Source organism: Herpailurus yagouaroundi, unplaced genomic scaffold (genome assembly GCF_014898765.1).
Source record: "Herpailurus yagouaroundi ecotype Mexico unplaced genomic scaffold, PumYag 218, whole genome shotgun sequence".
Lineage (NCBI taxonomy): Eukaryota > Metazoa > Chordata > Mammalia > Carnivora > Felidae > Herpailurus > Herpailurus yagouaroundi.
Genome location: NW_024412449.1, coordinates 3300377 through 3315915, shown reverse-complemented (window position 1 = coordinate 3315915; position 15539 = coordinate 3300377). Strand labels below are relative to the sequence as shown.

At 49.1% G+C, this 15539-nt stretch overlaps 1 protein-coding gene across 3 annotated transcripts in view; it reads right to left on the bottom strand.

The window, feature by feature from the left end:
• GALNT18 (polypeptide N-acetylgalactosaminyltransferase 18) overlaps positions 1-15539 on the bottom strand; it is a 355336-nt gene that overhangs the window by 148862 nt on the left and 190935 nt on the right. For all 3 annotated transcript variants that reach the window (XM_040456863.1, XM_040456864.1, XM_040456865.1), the window contains exon 3: positions 11617-11783. In XM_040456863.1, coding sequence (XP_040312797.1) covers positions 11617-11783 — 167 coding nt within the window. The remainder of the gene's footprint in view (positions 1-11616; positions 11784-15539) is intronic.

The window sequence follows — 15539 nt, the reverse complement described above, 5'->3', positions numbered from 1 at the left end:
CATCACTAAGGATGCTCAGCCCCCAGGTTAGGGGAAGACAGGTGGATCAGACTAGTGGAGCAGGGTCCCAGCCAGGGGGTACCAAGAGCAGGGGCAAGCCTCTCAAATAGGAGGGTTGGCCAGGCTAGATGGGAGCCAGAGCCCAGCTCAGGGGGTAAGGGCTCCATCCTAGGAGGGAACGGCAGACTGGTAGAGCACAGAGGCAGAAGGTCCAGTGCAGGACCAACTCAGAGGAAGTTAAGGAAGGCTGGGGTGTGGAGGGCAGCAGGTGCGGGGGACACCCCCAGGCTGCAGCAGCTCTGTTACGGCCATGCTGTCCACCATGGGAAGAAGACACTGCTGTTATTCTCCACAGAGTCAGCACTGGCTGGGCTATTAGCACATGGCCCTTTGATGTGCATCACAGAAAAGTATTCCCCCTCAGACTCCCAGTTTGAAAAGGCATTTCTGACACAGACTCATATCAGGATGCATGGCTTAGCGAACGGAGATCATGGGCTAGATTTAAACCCCCCACTTGCCCCTTGTCTGGGTGCCCTGGTCAAGGGCACAGCCCGCAAAACCACATGTGGTGGCTCTACAAGGATCATTCAGAAACAGACACAACTGAAATGGCCAGAAATATTTACCCGATTCCTTTCCACCACCATGGCCACTGGCCGAAGCACGTCCCAGTCCTAGGATCAGGGTTTGAGTCCGGCAGGGAGGGGTGGGCATTGATCAGGGCTTGAGTCGGGCAGGGAGGGGTGGGCATTCGCTACCCAGAGCAGCCAGGAGCTCACAAGTCATACGATTTCCGTGGGAGAGGGCTGGACAATGCCTGAGCACAGGAATCCGTATAGTCTGGCCAAGAGTAAGCCTCAGTCTGGGGGCGAATAGTGTGGCAGGCAGAGCAGCCCCAGGCAGCACGGGGTAAATGTGAGAGCCTCCAGGACCTCTGCAGAATTCAGTATGAGGCTGCCTCCATCTTGAGGTTCCTGGGTGCCTGCTGCCAGTCTTATGGGTGGGCTATTCTAGTCACACCAGTCAGAGGCATGGGGGTGGTGGTGACAAGAAGCCTTCAGCTGAGTGGGCCGACAGCCCATGTGCCTGGCTGTATAAACACCTTTAAGCTGCCTGAGCCTTGGTTGTAATTAGATTAGCTATATGGGATTCTTTAAGCTCCATAAAGCACAATACTGTCAGACCATTCTTTTCCTCTGCTTTTTTTTATTTTTGCAATTATTCCAGCTGCATGCAAAGCTGTTGGTATTTTTACAGCTTGGAATGAGTATCTCTTGTGTAGGACAGCATCTTTGAAACATTAAACAATGATTAGGCAGCCTCTGGGCCAAGGGATGATGGGGTCTCCGCAGGGGGTGGAGGGGGACCCAGCAGCTGGTGACAAGCAATCTGGGAGTTCTGATTCTACTTCGTCACTACTCTGTGATTTTCTTACCACCGATTAAAAATAACAGTGACTCACAGTTGTGCAATGACTTGTCACTCATCACGACCGTGAAGGTGGCTCCAGGTAGTGGTGGAAGTGGCTCAGCCACTATCTGTGGGTCTTGTCCCTCCCCCCCACCGCCACTGCTCACAGAAGCCCAGTGTGATGGACCGAATCTGCACACCCCCCAGATCCATACGGTCAAGTCCTAATCCCCAACATTATAGTATTTGGAGGTGGGGCCTTTGCGAGGTAATCAGGGTTAGATAAGGTCATGAGTGTAGAGCCGCATGATGGGATTAGTGCCCCCTTATAAGAAAAGACGCCAGGACTTGCATTCTGTCCACACACAGGCAGCAGGGAAAGGCCATGTGAGGACAAGCCAGAAGGCAGCCATCTATAAGCCAGGAAGCAGGCTTTCCTCAGACACTGAATCTGCCAGCACCTTGAACTTGAACTTCCAGCCTCCAGAACATGGGAAACAAATGTCGCCCAGTCTATGGCATTTTGGTACAAAACACGGTATATGGTGTAAAAGCCACCCAAATGGAGTAAGACACCAGGTGCACCTGTGCGTGCACACATTGCTCACACACGTTCACACCGCATCAGCGCACGTTCACCGGGTCACAGCCACTCACTCACACACGTGCGCACATAGACACGCCAGGTTCTCTCCGTTTCAAATGAAATAGGAAGCTGCCCCTCTCACGAGATGACCTGAGCACGGCTCTTCAGTTTCCTCTCAGTCCCGACACAAGCCTAGCCGACTCCATGAAACACGTCTCCTTCCTACTGAACCCGGGCAAAGCTCCTGCTGAGGAGACAGCCACTCCCTTCTTCGCCTCTTTTGCTGGCCCTGTTGCCCAATGCCATTCTCTCTCCAGAGAATGAGGCCAAAATTCCATTAATTCTTTTGGAGTCTGAGATCCACAGTGCATGAGAGGCAGCCTGTTTAATGGTCGAGGGAGTCAGCTCAGAAGCCAGACAGCCTGGGTTCAAATCCTATGTCTGTGTGACTTTGGACAAGTTCCTTAGCTCCTCTGTGCCTATTTCCTTATTATATAGAATGATATCGTAATGGTTCTTACCATTATCATACAGCACTGATTAATTTATAAAAAAAAAAAATCCTTAGAAAAGGCTCTGGCACATGTTAAGTGCTCACTGTGCTGGTGCTGCCTGATTCGTACTTCATCTACCCAGAAGCACTGGGAGTCACTCTGGTCAGAGGCCCAGGCCTGGAGAAGTGAGGGTCAAAGCCCAGCCCTGGGCAGAGGCAGCCCACTGAGCGGTGGTCTAGCCGGGGGCATGGAACACAGCCTGAGGAACCACTCATGTCCACACCTGCCAGCTGCCCTTCACTGAGGTAGATCCAGGACCTGTACCTGGGAGGGGTCTGGGGGAGGCTAATCCATGCGAGACTCTGGGACACAGGTCTACCATTTTATTTAGCGTGGGGGCTAGGGGGTCATCCTGGATTTGATCTACCCTCCGCAAGAAGTAATGGGGTGGGCTGCTATCAGGGGAAAATCAGACACGAAGGAACCTATGTCCACATAGCTGAGCACAAGACCAGCTCCTGGTGCCAGTTCTCATGCTGTTCCCGCCCCACATGGGGGCCTTACCTCCATGATGGTCTTTCTCTCCAAGAGTGGACTCATAGGCTCCCTTCTGATTAGGAGGCTGTCCAAAGCTTATTTCTAAATTAAATAGTCTCACTCCTCCAAAAAAATAAAAGAAAAGCCCCCGGCCTCCTAGCAGTGTGACGAGTAGAGAGACACGGGTTCCAGGACCAGGGGATCTGGGTTTGAATCCCCATCTAACCATGGCTTGGCTATGACCTTGGGCCGTGGTCACTTTTTATTTTCATCTGACACTTAGCTTCCTCCTCTAGGGAAAAAGAGATGGTAACCACACCTACTTCCCTAAGGGATTGTGAATGTCCTTTTGTAACCAGTTTTATTGAGTGACTACTATGTGCTGAGCACTGGGCTAGTTGGTGGGACACTGAGATGAGTGGCACCCTGTCTAACACTGGTCACCCTGGCTAACCTGTGCTAAATTTCTCACTCTAATTTCGTGAGTAAATAGCCAGTAAAAATAGTATGTGAGGGAGGCAGTCAGAGCCTGTGTGAGTGCTAAGGTGAACTTCCTGATCCAGCTGGCAGGCAGAGTGCAGAGTGATGGAGGGCTTTCTGGAAGCGCTACCACCTGAACGGTCCCTGAAGCTTGATTTGGGTGAAGGGGGTGGGCTGTGGGAGGACAGTCATTCTCAGAAGAGGGCTAAGCAGGGCAAATGGCCTGGAGCACCATAACAAAACCAAACCTGCCTGGCCTCGGCTGGGCTTCCACAGCCATATAGAGTGCAGACAGCAGGAAGACTGAACATGGGGCCACGTAGGGACACAGCATGGGGTGGAGGAGAGAGCCCTCATGAGAGTCAGAGGACCCGAGGTCCTACCTCAGCTCTGTCACCCACATACTATAGGGCCCTGGCAAGTCTCTGTCCTACACAGGCCCTCAGTTTCCTCCCAAGAGCCAGGTGGGGTTTGCCTGGTCTTCTGTCTGTCTCTCCAACAGCATGGTGGGGGAGGGACAGCCCCATTTACCCTGTCTGTGGAGGCTGCCTGGTTCTATGACTCATGCTGCCAATATTTGTTGAAGATTTCGAGCAAACGTGACCAGTGAGAAGGCTGCATCCATGAGCGAAAGGTATGCATCACCCAGGAGAGAGACCATCCAGCTTCAAGGGTGTGAGGTTCTGCAACTGGCCATTCTGTTGTTGGAGGGCAGAAGAGGACACACATCAGGCTGGGTGAGGTTGGCCAAGTCACTGCCAACCAAGAGCAGACTGAGACCTCCAGGGAATGGTATTCTTTTTTTTTTTTTTTTAATATTTATTTTGAGAGAGAGAGAGAGAGAGAGAGAGAGAGAGAGAGCGAGCGCCAGCATGAATGGGGAAGGGGCAGAGAGAGACAGAGACACAGAATCTGAAGCCGGCTGGCTCCCGGCTCCGAGCTGTCAGCATACAGCCCAATGCAGGGCTCAAACCCACAAACCATGAGATCATGACCTGAGCCGAAGTCGGATGTTTAGCTGACTGAGCCACCCCGGCACCTCAGGGAATGGTATTCTTAAAAGAATATTTGATATTGCCATTGCTTTGATATGTTTTTAGTCACAACAATCAGATTCATTTTAAAATTTCAAATAGCATGAAAAGAAGGGTGTATGATTTTTAAGTTTATCAAAAGAGGACACGAGTTAAAAAAGGAAATACAGAAAGTGCAGAAAAGGAAATGGTTTTGGAAGTGGACGTGGCTGGATTGTGGAATATGGTGACTCTGGGACAGCTGGTGAGGGGACCTGAAAAGGCTCATGTTCATTGAGCACCTGTCCTGTGCCAGGCACTGGAATACCTGTGTCACATGAATGAGCTCACAATGGGGGAGAGGCAAATGCTTAGCTGTGTGCTAAAGTACTAGCACAAAGTAGTGGCCATCAAAAACCTGTTGGGGGAATGAATGAATGAATGAATGAATGAGTGAATGAAGTGAACGAACAAACGGGTGAATGCCAAGAATCAAAGGCAGGGATGATTCTATCAGTTGCAAATGCTGGTGCTTCCCTCCCTCTGGAGGTCCATAAAGGTTAAATCATTCAGTCCCAGATAAAGACATTGGCCTATTGGGATTCACTAAGAGCATGGTAATTAAAACCAGGAGGCTCACAGCCGTGTTCCCACCATTTCTTGAGATAACAGGATGAGGAGCCAGGGTGGGGAGACATTGTCTCAGAGCTACAGGGCAGGTAGGGCATGGCCTACCCTGGCAGGAATGCCTGCAGACATTGGGTAACATTGAAGGGAGGAGGCTTGGGGTCAGCCATCTGACTCTGTGCATAGGACCTGAGTTCAGGCCACGTTGGGGGTAACAGCAAGAGAAGCTCTGCATCCTGCCCGCCATTCACGTCATCTCCCTGGGATGCAGCAGGGAGGTCCCAAAGGCCCCACCGGGGGAAGAAACACTCCACCCAGCAGTGCCTGCTGCCTGAGGCTTGCTCTGGGGGAGCTTAAATGCCTGTCGTCCCAAGGTCCTCAGCTGCAGTACAGATGAGGGACAACAGTTAGAACAGTGATTCCCAGAGAATGTCCCACTGCATGAGAATGCTCTGGAAAGTTTACTAAAATGCAGATTCTGAGCCTTGCCCCAGACCTACAGAATCAAAATGCACTGATTCATTCAATCACTATCTAGTACATCCCTACAAGCACCAGGCACTACTCTGGGCACTGGAGACAGAGCAATGAACGAACCCCAAGTCCCTGTCTTCATGGAACTTACAGACGGGTGGAGTGAGAACGTACAAATAAATAAAGGAAGGTAACCAAGTGAGTACAGTATAACAGATGTAGTAATAGGTGCTGTGGAAGAAAAGAAGCGAGGAAGGGATGAGGAGTGACAGGGGTAAGGGCTGCCACTTTAACCAGGGTGCTATTTTAAAGATTTGAGCAAAGTCCTAAAGAGGCAAAAGAAGAAGCTGTGGGGCAGTAAAGGCCTTCCAAGTGAAGGGAGCTGCAAGTGCAAATGTCCTGAGGCAAGAATGCGCCTGGCACGAATCTCTGTATTTTTCATCAAGCTCAAATGCTCAAGTCTGAGACCACATTAGTAGAATGACCACATCCTACACAGGAGCTGCCCCCTGAAAGAGTGGAGCTTGTTTGGGATATTGCTAAGGAGGCAGAAAAACAGGGACTCAGACTCTCATACAAGGACCATCTGCAGAGCCTCCAGCCCTTGGCTTCTGAGGGAGACAGCTAAAGATCTAGAGAGGCTTGGATGAAGAAGGCGGTCACTGACGGTCCCTTTCCTGTGTTTGTGGAAACACAAGCCTGACCCCAAACAAAAATGCCTTCAGACTCTCAACTATAGAGAACAAACTGAGGGTTGCTGGAGGGGAGGTGGGGGGCGGGGGGATGGGCTAGACGGGTGATGGGCATCAAGGAGGGCACTTGTTGGGATGAGCCCTGGGTGGTATATGTAAGCGATGAATCACTAAATTCTACTCTTGAAACCAATTTTTTAAAAAATGGCAAAAGAAATGCCTGTGGAGGAGGGGCTTGGGGGACACGAGGTACCAGCACACACACAACGCGTGACACTGCCTGGGGAGATGTCCGGAAGGCTCTATACTCCCGCTTCATTTAGAGTTGCAAACACAGATGCCCCTTCCACCATGCCTTATCGCATTCAAGCCTCTGAACAACCCCTGGGAATTCCACGTCCCAGTTTTACAGATAAGAAAAATAGGGTTCACAGAGGTCAAGAGCACGTAGCCAGGAAGAAGCTAGAAAGAGCTGGAACTGAAAAGCTGGCCGAAGGCCCATTTCTGCGTTCTTCCCACCAGAGCATACTGTTTCAGGAGGGAGAGAAAAGCAAGAGTTGCCTTTAAGTAGTGGTTACACATCAGCTGTTATTATTACTGTTGTTGAAGTTGTTGTTATTGTCATTTAGACTCACCCTGGGGGCACCCTTCACACCTTGCAGCTTACATGGCCCTTTCACTGCCATTACCTCACTGTCACTCACTTCCATTGTCATTATCCTTGGTGACTATGGGGCAGGCAGGGCAGGGCCTGAAATCCCCACAGGGCACATAAAACCAAGGCAAGGACCCACGGCCAGGAAGTGGCAGACCTGAGACCAGAAACAGGAGTCCTATTAGGTTTCATATCCTTTTATTTATTTGCAGGACTCTCTGATGTCAGGGGCTAGATTCCCGTCATGCTCTTGGCCCAGGCTGGGTGCCCCATAAACATCTGTGGAACTGTACTGACTTGGCCTGACATGAAATAAACATCTCGCTCTGTGCTGAGCGAGATGATGCCCAAGAGAAGCAGGCCCCAAATGGAGCCTGAGCAGGAGGATATCGTCCTAGCCACCTTCCCCCAAGTCGGGCTGGTCTGGTCTGAAGGGTCCTTAAGCCCTTTGCTAAGCATGATGGCTCACCTCTTTCAAGGGCCACAGTCTCCAGGGTTTTTTCTGCCCTTCTTGAGAGCTCAGCTCAGACTGGTCTTGAGGAGACCCATTCCGGATCGCCTCCCTGCCCCATTCCACACAGGGCAACCCCAGCTGCCACCAGTCCCCTTCCCAACATGCCCCCACCCACCCAAGGTCTTGTAAAAGCTATAGGATACTGAGACTGAGCACTATTACTCTGCCAGCCTCCTGGCACCCCTTCTTGTACCCCTCATTGCCTCCAGCTATCTCCCTATTCACCCATCTGCTTCTCCTGAGTGGTACAGAGATGGGCCCTTTCTTCCCAGAGGCAGCCCTCACTTCTGTGCCCGGGATCCCCTCCTCTCCTTCCCCTTCAGAGGCCTTGGCCTCAAAGGCCACAGGCAACCCCCCTCCCCAGACCAACGGAATTACCAGAGCCAAGAGATGGCCACCCAGATTGTGTAAAAGCTCCCCGAGCAATTCTAATGTGCAGTCAGGGTCTTGAGAACAACCTGCCTTTCAAAAAAAGAAATACAATACAGTACAATACAATACAATACAATACAATACAATACAATACAATACCATACCATACAATATAGTGCAATACAACTGAATAACATAAACCAGACTATAATAGAAAATATCACCGTGCTTCACACATTAGAAGGCTAACTATTGTTTCTTAAAAGTTTTGTTTCGGGGCGCCTGGGTGGCGCAGTCGGTTAAGCGTCCGACTTCAGCCAGGTCACGAACTCGCGGTCCGTGAGTTTGAGCCCCGCGTCAGGCTCTGGGCTGATGGCTCAGAGCCTGGAGCCTGTTTCCGATTCTGTGTCTCCCTCTCTCTCTGCCCCTCCCCCGTTCATGCTCTGTCTCTCTCTGTCTCAAAAATAAATAAAACGTTGAAAAAAAAATTAAAAAAAAAAGTTTTGTTTCAATAGCGTGTGCTATTGTATGAGTGTGAGTACGTGTGTCATCCTGGGTCATGATGTGCACGTATTTCTTACTATAGATATGGTTAAAATTTGTGTAAGCGTGTGTAAGTGTATGTGAGTGAGAAACATTGCTCCAGAATCATTAGAATCTGATTCTCTCTTGCAGCCAAAATCCCTGACAGAGAAAAGCTACCTCCCTGTCTGCTCTTCATCTTTAAATGGCTTCCATAGCCCCCATCCCCAATACTTTCCTAAAGCTTCCTGCTGCACCTTCCAAATACGGAGGCTTCTTCCCAGACTCTGCGTGCTCCCACCTGTCTGTGGGTTCATTCAAATAAATGACTCTCACTTCTGGAATTCTCTCTGTCCAAGGAATCCGTCATCCTCCAGATTTCTCCTGCCCTTTCCCGTTCCGTCTCTCACCAGCTAACCCTCTTCCTCCTGACTCTTTAATGTCTCATGCTCAGTATTCTCTCAAGCTTCTATTTTTATTCTTCCCTCTTTTCTTTGCCACCATCTCCTCCCAGGCAGTGGCTTCAATTATTCTGTGCATCAGACTCCAAATCCACGTTCCCACGGTTCCCTCTCTGGAGCTCCAGCTGTGTAGTTGGCTAGCTATGTGGCAGTCTCCTGGGAATGCGGGGGCGGGGTGGGTAGGGGTAAACACTGATGGCCTTCAATTTGGTCATTCGCTTGACTGTGTCAGGCAGGTGAAGCAAACGGGGACGATTATTATTCCTATTTTACAAAGGAAGAAATGAAGATTCTGAGACATCATGGTCACTCATCCAATGGTGGGGAGGACCCTACAGCCCATGTCTCGAGACTTCAGAGTTCTTTCCCTTCACATCATGGACTGGAACTCATGTGTACAAGAGCAAAGCTACATCTTACTCATTAAACCAGAGGTTCTCAACCAGAGCTATGCAACACAGCCATTAAGAATGCTTTTTACTTTTTTATTTTTATTTTAAATGTTTATTTACTTAGAGACAGAGCGTGTGTGCACATAGCAGGGGAGGGGCAGAGAGAGAGACAGAGAGAGAATCCCAAGCAGGTTCTGCTCTGTCAGCACAAAGCCAGACTCGGGGCTTGAACTCATGAACTATATCATGATCTGAACTGAACCCAAGAGTCAGATGCTTAACTGAGCCACCCAGGCATCCCAAGAATGCTTTTCAAAACAGAGATGGCCAGATTCCACCTCAAACTTACTGAATTAGAGTCTTCTGAGAGAGATGTTTGTTTCAGCCTTTATATTTTGAAGTAATTACAGATAACACAGGAAAGTACACAGAAATGTACAGGGAGGTTCCACACACCTTCACCCGGCCTCCTGCAACGTTAATATCTTACACAACTACAGTCCAATATCACACTGTGATATGATGTTGCCCCCATCCGCGGAGCTTCTCAGATCTCTCCAGTAAGATGTGTACCCATTTGGGCGTGGGTATGTAGTTCTGTGCAATTTTGTCACAGGTAGCTTTGGGTAACTACCACCACAGTCATGATTCTTAACTTTCCCATCAGCATAATACTCCCTAGAGCTCAGGGTTTGAAAGCTTCCATCCTTGAAGAACCCCACCGCTCCTCCTCTTCCCTCTCCTGGGAAGGCACCATCATCCTCAGAGCCACCCTGGCTTGAAACTGAGCCATAATTCGCTAGCCCTCCTTTGGTTCATCTGCCCATAGCCTATTAGTCAAGAGATCCGGAAGACGCTTCCTTCATAATATCTCTCTGGCCAGTATCTTGCCTTTGATCCTCATACCCACCTCTATAGTACAAAAGAGCCTCAGGATGCCTCGTGACTGGGGGATGTCCTCACCCTTGAAAGGATGGCTCATTCATCCCTTACCTTCTCACATGTAAGAGGAGAGGGGCCAGCAGGCCTGGGTGCGGCAAGGTAGGGTGCATGGGTGGGCTAGTCAAGCTGTTCTCCCCTTGCTCAGGCATCCATTCCATGGACACAGGCCAGATAATAGCAAGTAGCCGTGAGAAGCAGAGGCTGGGCCCCTTCCTGTCTCCTGCATTAACAATCACCTTTAAAACTATGCTGCCTGTTTGCTACCACTCTCTGATGTCTTTTCCTCCCTTTACAACCACGGAACAATTAGAGTCAAGTGATCCATAAGCACTGCCCTTCAGAAAGCTCTAAAATCCGCTTCACAGCGCTGCTCTACACTTCTTACTACATGGTGATAAAATGAAAAAGAAAATTTGCTTATTGAGATTAAATATATTTCAATTATCTGATACGTTTCAGCTTTAATTGATAACAAAACACAAATTGCCCATCTGAATTTCTCATTATAGCAACGATTCACTGGAAAATTTACTACCTGACACCAGAGAAAGCACTAAAGATAACACAGGCTCAGTGACTCTCTGATCCCGTGCCCTAGCAGCCTAGTATTTAGTATCGTGCATTATCCAAAGCACATCCATATTAATCATCCTATCAAGAGCACTGGTTTTAAAACCATCTCAGTACCTGGTCTCTAAGTTTGGAAAATGTTATGGGGTGGTTGGTATATGTAGGTATCAGAGGCCCCAGAATGTGCCCCAAGGGAAAGAGGTAGCTGGTAGCATGGCTGGAGAAGGGGAGAGAGAAGGGGTAAGGGCTTCAACAAGTGTTTGTGGGCCACCCGAGGCTTTGCGGAGGCCAGACGGAACAGGGAGCAGGGCATCCAGCAAAGAGGACAGACTTTTTACAGCTCTGTTGCTGCCACCGTGTTACACGCCCACTACCAGCCCCACCATCGAGATCACTGCAAACCAGCGCCACACCCAGCACCATCAACACCTCTGCTATCATCAGCACCACTGCTAAGACAACGCCAACAATCTTCCAGGAAGAGGCCGAGGGATACCACAAACTGAAATGATGCTTCACAGAAAAGAGTCACTGTGCACGTGGTGCAATGTTCACCGTGCATGTGGTGGGGGTGGGGGTCAGGGCTCTTTATCCTACACTGCACTAGAATGTTAGAGGAGAGAGTGGACAGCCAATGAGGAAAAGCTTAGAGACCAGGCCCCTTCAAGATGCAGAGAGGGTACACCTATGGAGTGGACCTTCCAGAGCCGTGACCATCAAGAATCTCTCATCTCTGAAGCAACATCTCATTGAAGGAGCAGTCGTAGAGAGCCTTAAAAAATGAGAACTGCCCCCCCAACAGAGGCTCAACCCTCTGCTGAGATGTCAGGCACAGAGCAGGGTACAGGGCTCAAGGGACTTTAGGCACTCACCGTTGCTGCTGTTGTCATCCACCAGGATGATCTCCTTGAGCAGGTGTGGAGGTGTGCGTTCAATGGCTGAGTGGATGGAGCGCAGTAGCACTGAGAGTGCTTCGTTGACGAAGATGAACACGATGCTCACCTCTGGCAGGCTATCGGGGAAGGAGAGGTTGCGGCACCTACAAAGAAGAAAAGCCAGGCTCTTGGATCTGTCCGTGACTCAGATGCGGGGCACCCCAGATACTGACCCACCCCATGTCTTGGCTCCAGCTTTGCTGGAGGGCTCAGGAGTCCAGATTCTTCCCAGGGCCTCTTCTTTGATACTTAAGACAAGCCCTAAATATATAACAGACTCACAACCATTAAAATGGATTTGTACCACAACAGAGTCTGGATTTGTCAATAATCATCCCAGCTGAATAGCTGTGCCGTAAACACCCAGTGTAGTACCTGGAACACAGCAGGTAGTCACCGAGTGTTTGTTAGAGGAATGGCTAAATCTTTCTAAACCCAATAGGATAGAAAATGCAACCAACGGAAAGTCTTTGTTTTTTCAAAATGGCAGCCAACATCTAGGTAAGAGCAGACCTTAGATGATCTTCTTTGGGAGAAAAAGATGTGCCCTTCCAGTGACTTCTGCCAGAATCCACTCTGTCTCACTGCAGAAGGCATACTGCCTGGGCCTCTCCTACCTCTCATTCATCACCAGGAACCAGACTCCAGACCAGGTTGAAGCTACAGTCAGAGTCTCTACACAAATGAGGGACAGAATGACAGGTCTCGTCTCATTTCACAGAGGAGGTCACTAAGGCTCAGAGAGATTGAGTCCCCACCGTGAATCAGCTGCCAAGACAGAATCACACTATGGTCTTCTGACATCTATACCTGGTTTTTCCCTCAGGGAAAGATGGTTGCTGGAGAGACTACCTCTAACTGTCTCATTTCCCCCCCTAGTTGTCCTGAAACCCTGAAGTCATTTGGAGGTCTCTTTCCCAAACGACTTGGAGCATAATCTTAAAAGTCTACATGCTATTCCCAGTAGGGAGAGGAACACACAAGTACTGTAAGCATCACCTTTATGGGCAAGAAACCATGATGGGTGCCATGCTCGGGCTGAAACGAAACATTATTCCAGAAGGCATGGACTCCTGTCTTCAGGACAGTTGAACAAAAGGAAAGAGCAGCAATTATAGGCCCTGGGCTCAGAGAGGAGGCTGTCTACTCCCACCACCTGCCACTGGAGGCTCCAGGAGTTCAGGGCTGGTGACCATGGTGTATGGCTCCAAAGTGGGAGGTGCAACCAGGTTAGAACATGCAATAATGAGCATAATGGTACAGAGCTTCTGCTTGTTGACAATTAAAGTGCTGCAGGATAGGAATGGGCCTGTTCTTCCTTAATGAGGAAGGCTGCAGGATAACCAGGGCTGAGCAATTTGGAGAAATCACCGTGGGGCCCCAGCCTGCTTAAGAGCAGGAGATTAATAAACTAAAATCACTGTCTCTATGGTTACCAGAAATTTACAGAAACTTCTCCATTCTATTTCCAGCTCTCCTTCTCTCTCACCAAAGAGAGGTGGGGGAAGGAAAAGAGTTGAGCCTCTTCCCAAATCTGTTTCATACTTACAATTTATTTTATTTTATCTTATTTTATTTTATTTATTTTTTAATTTACATCCAAGTTAGTTAGCATATAGTGCAATAATGATTTCAGGAGTAGATTCCAGCGAGTCATCCCCCATGTATAACACCCAGTGCCCAACCCAACAAGTGTCTTCCTTGATGCCCTTTAACCCATTTGGACCCTCCCCCTCCCCCACCCCCCTCCAGCAACCCTCAGTGTGTTCTCTGTATTTAAGAGGCTCTTATGTTTTGTCCCCATCTTTGTGTCTATGTTATTTTCATACTTAAAATGTTAATAAAACCACCAGGTTGACAGACTTGCATCGTAGAAGGCATTCATTCTTGTATTTAATGGAATAAATATTTATTGAGCTTCTTCCATGAAGCAGGTACTCTTGTAGGCAATAAGGGCACAGCAGGACAAGGACAAAGTACCTGTCCTCATGGCACTTACACTTTGACAGGGGAAACAGGTCAACATGGAAGCAAACAAATGATATAATTTCATAGAAGTACTGAGATGAAAAGTAAAGCAGGGTAAGAGGACAGCGTGATGCCTTGGCAGCTGTTCCAGAAGGAGTCGTCAGAAGAGGGCTCTGGGAGGAGGACAGATTTAGTTACACTCTTAAATGGTATGAAAAAGCAAGTCGTGCAAAGGCCTGGTGGGGCTGAGGGAATAGTGCTGTGACCGGAGAAAAGCAACTGGCTCATGGAAGTGCAGTGAAGGGATGAAGGGGGTGGGGAGGTAGAGGGAGGGACTTTAATGAAGGACAAAGACTGGAAGGCCTCCTTAAGCTCATCAAGACCCTTTCCAAAAAAATTTTTTCTTGTTGTGAAAATGATTTTTCGAACAGCCATCAGAAAGTTTGTGGCCAAAAGTCCATTCCTCTAGCTAGTGTTCTTTTTTTTTTTTTTCAGTGTTTATTTATTTACTTTGAGAGAGAGAGAAGGAGGGTACACGCATGCGTGTGGGGGAGGGGCAGAGAAAGAGGGAGAGAGAGGATCCAAAGCAGGCTCCATACCCAGCACAGAGTCCAACGCAGCGCTCGATCTCACAACCGCGAGATCATGACCAGAGCTGAAACCAAGAGTTGGATGCTCAACTGACTGAGCCACCCAGGCGTCCCTGGCTAGAGCCTATTTATATCTATCAAGACCAGCAGCTGACCTTTCCGTAGGCATGAAAACTCACAAAAGCATCAAGATACAACCCACTCACTGACTGCATTTAAAAAATAATACAATACATGGCCAAACTGCTGGCACGTGACTTTGTATCATTGGTTTTTTATGAAGTGCAGTGCACAGCTCCCAGTAAGGTGGGTACAGTGGTACATGTTGGCAATCCTTCCCACTAACCCCACCAGCTGTGCAGACTGTGACCCTGTGTCTGGTAGCACTTCTCCAGAGGGTTCCTCAGAGCCCCACTAACCAGAGATCCAGGTGGTTCGTAGGGGTTTTCCTGAGCCGCGGGTTAACAACCTCTACTCCCTTCCCTTCTTCCCTTCCCCATTTACCCCCTCCCAAGGAGACCAAGTTGAATTTCTCCCAGTATCGGCCAGGCCCACTAAACGGTTTGAACCCCCAGGGCTATGGGTCAACTCCTGATGGCCTTTCTGTAAGCAGAATGGAAATGTTTTCTTTTACAAGCTAAACTCTGATCACCATTTCCACGTGAAAGACTCCTTTGAACATAAGGTTTTTCTATGCAGGCCCTTCTGAATGGAACACCTAGTGCAATACATCATAATGGTGTGTGTTTATTGTCTGCCTCCCCCACTATAACCAAGCCCCCCAAGAACCAGGGCTGTATTTTGCTGCCGAGCTATCTTCTACCCTTAAACCAGAGTCTGCCCACACAGTAGGTTTTTGGAATTAAACAGAGCTAACAGGGCTGTTTATTTTATAGAAGGCAGACATTTTATATGCATGCCACTGACCCCGGCGGGTTCCTTTTTTTTCTGCAAACTTCCTCCCTGGGTCAGAGAGTCAGGGCCTCTCTCCACCAGCGGGGTCCTTCCTCCCCCGAACTTATGGCCCCAGTTCCTCACATTCTGTCTCCAGCAGTTCTAAGTTTCTTTGTACTGTAATTAAGTGATCCCTCCAGGCCAAACATCCTGACCTCCTTAAATCCTTCCTCCTTTTCTCTCTTGGGAGCCACTCAGGGTCCCTCCAGCAACAGCTGCCTTGCCCTGGCCTCTCTCTCTACACCTGGAGGCAAGCTCCCTTACACTTCAGTTTATTTGAACCTAACCCCAAATATGGATGTGGCTGAGCAGAGAGGGGGGAAGGGTGGGCAGGATAAGAAAGACAAG